General features: G+C 40.4%; 2 protein-coding genes across 2 annotated transcripts in view; both read left to right on the top strand.

The window, feature by feature from the left end:
- The window catches only part of LOC307256925 (uncharacterized protein), a gene marked incomplete at its 3' end in the record, with an annotated part of 4,586 nt that extends 4,478 nt beyond the window's left edge, over positions 1 to 108 (top strand). The window contains exon 5 of the mRNA XM_080036041.1: positions 105 to 108. Coding sequence (XP_079892167.1) covers positions 105 to 108 — 4 coding nt within the window. The remainder of the gene's footprint in view (positions 1 to 104) is intronic.
- A 1,515-nt stretch (positions 109 to 1,623) lies between these two features.
- LOC307256389 (uncharacterized protein) lies at positions 1,624 to 5,108 on the top strand. The gene is made up of 4 exons (XM_080035319.1): positions 1,624 to 1,941; positions 3,095 to 3,195; positions 3,286 to 3,367; positions 4,091 to 5,108. The coding sequence occupies exons 1-4, from the start codon at positions 1,647 to 1,649 to the stop codon at positions 4,921 to 4,923; spliced, it is 1,311 nt and encodes a 436-aa protein (XP_079891445.1). The 5' UTR covers positions 1,624 to 1,646; the 3' UTR covers positions 4,924 to 5,108.
- Positions 5,109 to 6,562: the final 1,454 nt, after the last annotated feature.

Below are 6,562 nucleotides of genomic sequence, written 5' to 3'. Positions count from 1 at the left end.
TTGATAGTCACAATAGTACGATGAGTAAGTCTTAGTTTGGTTGTTGTATTGACTATACTGTCACAGTTAAACTCAAATCCAATGCTGTCGGTGTGATGTCACAGTTAGCTGTACGTTTGAAAACTTAATATACTGTGTTTTTGTAATTACTTATTCACTGGTGTGTTGTTGCATATCTTTGTTTTGAGTACATTATGGAGAAGGCTCAGTTCTTCCATTTGTGGTGTGTTTGTAGTAAGAAAGGATTAAATTATGGACTTGTGAGTTGGAAAGTGTATTGTGCACTGGGAAAATCTTTGTATTGAAGGGATATGTGATGCTAAGTCAAGCTGAATGGAGCTTTGTGACAACAATGTGATGGATGGTGTTTTCACATTGTTAATGGTTTGTCTTTCTTTCCGGGACAAGACTGTAGTATACATTTCACAAATTCATATAAACTTTATAGAAAAGTATTAAGTAGCCTATAATACAATGAAAGTAACAAATTCAATACAATCCAAATCGATTTAGCCTTTATAAATAATTGCTGTTGATTGCTATTGCTAGTTGATACTGGTGGAAAGTAACTACATAAACTTACTCAAGAAGGACTGTGTTTAAGTAGCCAGCTAATCTGGTGCTCTTGTACTCTACTTGAGCATCTTGATCACATGACACTGGCACTTCACTACATTTCAAGGGGAAATATAACTTTTACTTTGCTACCTTCCATTAACAGACAGGCTACAGTTTTCAAGTTTTTTTTTGCACACAAGATTCTTGCACACAAAAGGAAATGAAAAAAGACGGCTGAATGACAGGACAATATAGGCCTATTGAAACAATTTTTTGGTAGTTTAGATATTTTTCATGTAAAACGTTCCTGGTTCCAGTTTCGAAAATGTGAGGATTTATAACAATAATAGATTTTTATTTATTCTTTTATTTCAACGATTGTAGGTTACTAGGCTGTGTTTTTGTTTGTTTGGTGATGTAAAAATAAACAATCAAGCAAATGATGGCAGAAAAAAATGTGTAAATCAGGATCAATTCAGTTAGGCTACATTTAAAGGCCTACTTCACCGGTTTGAATATGAAGGTGTATTGAATTCTGAGATCCTATGCAGTATAAATGTGCAAACAAATTTTAAATCGGTTCATCCTAGCCTGAGAAAAGGCAGAAAGAGTGTTTTTTCAAACCGGTGAAGTAGGCCTTTAAATTAATATACTTATGTAGGCTAAGCCTTATAGCATACAGTCACAGTGGATATGATTTTGCATTACATAGCCTACTTTAAGTTAATTTTCCTAAATATATTTACATAGGCCTGTTAGGCCCATTGACCTATTATAAGAGGTTGGGCCGAACATTTTCAATGCATGACTTTTACTTGTTGGAATTGTTATAATGTGATATGAGTTGCCCTACTCTTACTTAACCGTAAAAGGAATATTTCCTCCACCAATGCTAGTGAAAGTCTGAGCAAAATAAACAGCCTGAAAGAAAGAAAAAACATTGACCAAAACTGGCCCTGCTTTCTATGGTTTACGGTAATCAGCGTCATGCTACCGGAAAAGCCTTTGTGTTGTCCCTTTTGTGAGCTAAACTACCGATTGTATCGCGCATTTTCCCAACTGAGTTCCCAGCGGCGGTAGAGTGAAAAATGTCCACAGTCATGGCTCTGGGTAGCCGGAACCTGGAGTCCCAGCTTTTGTCCATAATGGACGTACTGGCGAAGACCGCGGCGACGGAAATCAGTCAGCTGTTCTCGGAGAGCTCCTCGTCTCTCCACCTGCATCTCACGCAGAGCCTGAAGGAGAACGAAGCCCTGAGGGTGAGGATGAAAATGATGAGGAGTGAGCTCTTCTCGCTTCGGCTGCAGACCAGGACCAACCGACCGGCCAGCCGCTTTTCCCTGATCAGAGGAAATGTCCCCAAACCAAGGGCCAAATCACTAGGTAACGAGGTACTTTTACTTTAAAAATAACTTTATAGGCTAACGCTCCTCCTCCTATTGGTTAGCCTACTACAGATACACTTTCGTCAATATCTAACTCTCACTGATTGCTTATAAAATATGATCAGTGTTGTTGTTGTTGTTCGGCCCCCCCGTGACTGTTGTTTTGTCCTCATGCAATGAAGTCAGTTAGTTTATGAAACATGAGCTTTAATCGATTGACTTTTCATGTGTTATTATGACTACTGTAAGATAACTCATTTAAGATAACTGAGTAGGCTGCACGTTGACTGTCAAAGTGCTGATTTAAAAACCACAGTTATTTTCTGTCTTGCTACAGTGTACGCAATGCATTGAGTGTGTAAGCCTACAATTCGGTTTCATGTGTGTCCATTTTGAATCACATCTACAGTAGTTTAAAGTAGTTTGAAGATATCCCTGACTAGTCCCATTTGAATATATCTTCAATTACTCACTTATAACGTGTCTGTAATTCGATAGGATATAAACTTTTCAGCCATATATAGGCTATGTATGCATTTACAGATTGGTCAGCACATACAGATCTATGCACACATTTATATATCTTATTACACACACCCGGATTGAGATACACATTTGTAAATGTTTTGCTACAATAATGGCCCTTATATCTTTCTCTGAATTGAACATGTTGCATATCAGAACTCTAGCTCGAGTGGCACAATTGAGAATTTGGGGTAATACAGCCCAAGACAAAGAAGTTACTGGTAGGCTATCAGTAAAAGGAGTTTGGGGACAGACCAATCTCAATCTTAAAGTAGGCTACACACTTTTAATTGTCAATACCAAATTTCTTTGTTTTATCAGTTTTTACGTCTAATTCTTTTTTTCTGCTGAAATGATGAGATGATTGATTGAATAATTAGGTGACTGAGACATTACTTACAACTATTTTGATTTGACAGATGGTTCTGTCCAAAGTGACTCACCACAATTTACAAGACCATCTATTGCAAAACCTTTGTAATTGGGTCACATTTCTATTTAGTTACTTTCTGTAATTGGTTGTTTATGTGCATTTAATTCCCAATGATGTTGTGGACAGTGATAGTAGGCTACACACCTCCAGTCCTCACCCACACAACCCTTCCTGTGTCTTTTCCTTGCTCTAGTCGTTGTCAAGCCACCAGCAGCTCAAAAGAGTGATGGGCAAGCTGCTTTTGTCTCCCTACCATCAGTGGACCAGACTCCCTCCTCTGCCACTCGTGTGGAGGTAAATATGGCACACAGTTAATGCACTGTGTCATAGTGTATTTAGAAAATTTGCTCACTCATGCATCTGTTTCCATTCCCTACCTGTCAGTGTACAGATGTGGAGAGCCCCGATGTAATCCTGATCAAAGATGAAGACGACGTTGGAGGATGTGGGCAAGTTTTAGATGAAGGTTAGCTAACTGTGGGTTAAAAACTGGCTCATATGCTGAGAGGAATTATGAATGTATCATAATGGATTAGATTCCAAAAATACATATCAGCCGAAACTGGATCAAAAGGCGGCTGACTTCACTTCTCCACATCTCAGTTTACATGACTGGCCATGTTCTTTACAGTGAAGCCATAAGTGTTTTGAGACGTAGTCGGCATTGTCAATCTTGCCTTAGACGTTTAATGGAAAGCATTTTAAAAAGATGTTATGTCAAATCCTGCCCCCTCGTTCCTTGGAAATAAGACACAATTTATTATTAATTCAATTCACACACAAACCTCTCACACATTGACAAGACCGATCATCATCACTTTAAATTTAATTTTTTAAATGTTATTATTATTTTTTCATTTAATAACATCCAAATGTGGATATCTGGTGTAATTATTGTTTCGAACTTTCTTTCTTGAAGCATACTATCTCATGTTTTATATCAATTAAGATGATTTATTTATTTAACACGGCTATTCATTGTGAAAAACACAATGAATAGCCGTATTTGAGGAAGGCTCATTTTCAGTACTAGGCCTATAGTCATTCATTTAACTTTTAGTCTTTAAATGACATTCACACAAATACTTTGCTTTTCTTACTACGAGTTTCTTTCACAGTCTAGAAGTTTCATACACAAAAGACAAACTCCCCCGTTTTTAAGTGTAATTTTCTGGTTTTGTCTTTTTAGGACGAGATGGCTTTGGAAACCACGGTATGCACGGTGGCACTGCCGCAGGGAATCAGGATTTAGAGCTTGCTGGCTCCTCCTGCCTGACAGAAGAACATAATGTGGAGCTGAGAATCGTGAGTGTTCACGGAAGCGGGGAAGGGACTTTGCAGCAGGAGGACAGCAGCAGCCTCTTTACCGCCTCTGAACTCCAGGCTTTTAGCTCTCTCTCTCCCTACCACAATGTAGCTCACAACAGCCTCCTGACTTTCACCAACGGGGCCATTGACAGAGGCCCGATGATGAGGGGGACGCAGGATAACAGTGTTTCGCTGGCAAGAAACAGCCAACCGGGACGAAATCCGTCCACCCAAATGGCTTCGGCTGCATTGAACCCTGCAGTAAACACACCAACAGTAGGGGGAGCTGATGTCCATGTGGGGCTCCCCAGTCTTGTCAGCCAGTTCCCCCAGCAACAGCAGAACGTCTTCCCCAACACCGTCAACAAATGTCTGGACTGTGGCTTCTGCGGCGAGCGCTTCCTCAGACGTGAAGACCTAATCGCGCACCGGGCAAGTCACACCGGGGAGTCGCCCATCCCTTGCAACTTCTGTGGCAAGACCTTTGTCAACAAGACCACGCTGGGCATCCACAAGCGCATCCACACGGGGGAGAAGCCCTACGCCTGTCCGCAGTGCGGGAAACGCTTCACACAAAATGGCAGCCTCAAGATCCACCTGAGGACTCACTCTGGAGAGAAGCCGTACAGCTGCGACCACTGCCCCGCCAGCTTCAACAACCCCAGCAACCTGCGACGGCACATGATCATACACACCACTAACGTAGCACTCTGAACCATGATAGATTACATACAAAGGTTATCCTGCATGTTTGCCACAAAGAATTTGTCACTGGCCAAATCTATTTAATTAAAGCTGGGGTATATGATTTCTGATTGGTCAAAGTTAACACTTTGACCAATCAGAGTGAGGCTCCGATTGTCTGTTCTTATTGGCTGTTGAAACTGTCCATTCACTTTGGCACAACTTTGTTGGTGTAGAGCGTGTCAGGGAGGGACCATAGGGGAGGGACCAAAGAGAACAAGTGGAGCGGTTGAGGTATTTGAATTTGAATCTCTATCCCAACTGCCATTTTCTCCCCAAATCCTCCACCCCAGCTTTAATAACCTACAAGCACATAGTACTTTGACAGTGCTGTCGTTTCCCAGTAAAATCAAGAGACAGTTGTGGTTCAAAATAAGGATGAAAACAAGCATGGTTTCTGTTCAATAATAGGACACTTGCATTGTTTTTTAATCATAGGAATAACAGCATTATAGGTCAATGTTTAAAACAAAAATGTCTTATTTTATTTTAGGGAGTGAAATTGTTTTGTACTGTCTGAAAAGCAGGCGAACGTGCCGAGATGCCTCTCCTTATCCTCAATTGACCATTCAAGGAAAATAAACAGTAACTAAAGTTAATTAGAATAAATGCCCTGTCTCTTTACCCTGACACAGCCAACACTGCACATTATAGTATCTCAATGCTAGATCAGTGGTCATTTTCTTCATGGTAACTTGACCTGTGTATTACAACAAAGGACCTGGATGGTCAAGTGTGCAACAGATATGGATTGGGCACTACAATTGGCACAGTAACATAGAGAAAAAGAAGAAACATCATGGTACTCTTCGGGGTTGGCAGTATTGTATCATGTTCAATCACAAATTGATTTACTGTATGTTACAGACTGTTTATAGGTATCAAATGGATGCAACAGCCTTGTCAGTCCGATACTGCCATTAAGCATTCTTGCTCATCGATTTTCCCACATTGGCCAAATGAAAATATCACAGCATGATGTAGCTGGTTCACTAATGTCTTTTGTATCAGTATGTACTATTTCCATAGTTTTTATAAGTACAATAAAAACTGTGATGAAAGTGATAGTGATAATGTAAAATGTTTGAAAGCAATTTAGCCGTGCCTCACGTCATGTTTGGATACTTTACAGTGAACTGTATACCTGGCAAAAGGAGAGCACACCATTTTACTCTTCCTTTGTGTGTGTGTGTGTGTGTGTGTGTGTGTGTGTGTGTGTGTGTGTTTCATTTAAAAAGCAATCCACCTCCACTGTTGTCTCTGTTTGTAGCTATCTTTTGTACTCATAGTTTCAGACTGGGCAATAATCAATAAGATTGAATTTTGCCTGTGTTCACTGTGTATGAATAAAATTGTGTTTTCTTTTTTTCAAACCGTCTGACAGGTCTAGTATCATTTTGCACCTCTAGAGTGCAGCATTGTGTCTGTTCTTCCCAGTGATTGTTGTGTCTGGTTTACTCATACCATAGAGTGTGTGTGTGTGTGTGTGTGTGTGTGTGTGGTGGTGGTGGTGGGGGGGGGGTGGGGGCTTATGAGGAAACTGGGGGGAATTCCTTGCATTGTTCCTCTTTCCACCCCAGCCTACATTAAAGTCATCAGGGTCCTACCT

The sequence above is a fragment of the Ammodytes marinus genome (genome assembly GCF_949987685.1).
Source record: "Ammodytes marinus genome assembly, chromosome: 10".
NCBI classification, from domain to species: domain Eukaryota; kingdom Metazoa; phylum Chordata; class Actinopteri; order Uranoscopiformes; family Ammodytidae; genus Ammodytes; species Ammodytes marinus.
This window is presented reverse-complemented; position numbering and strand designations above follow the sequence as displayed.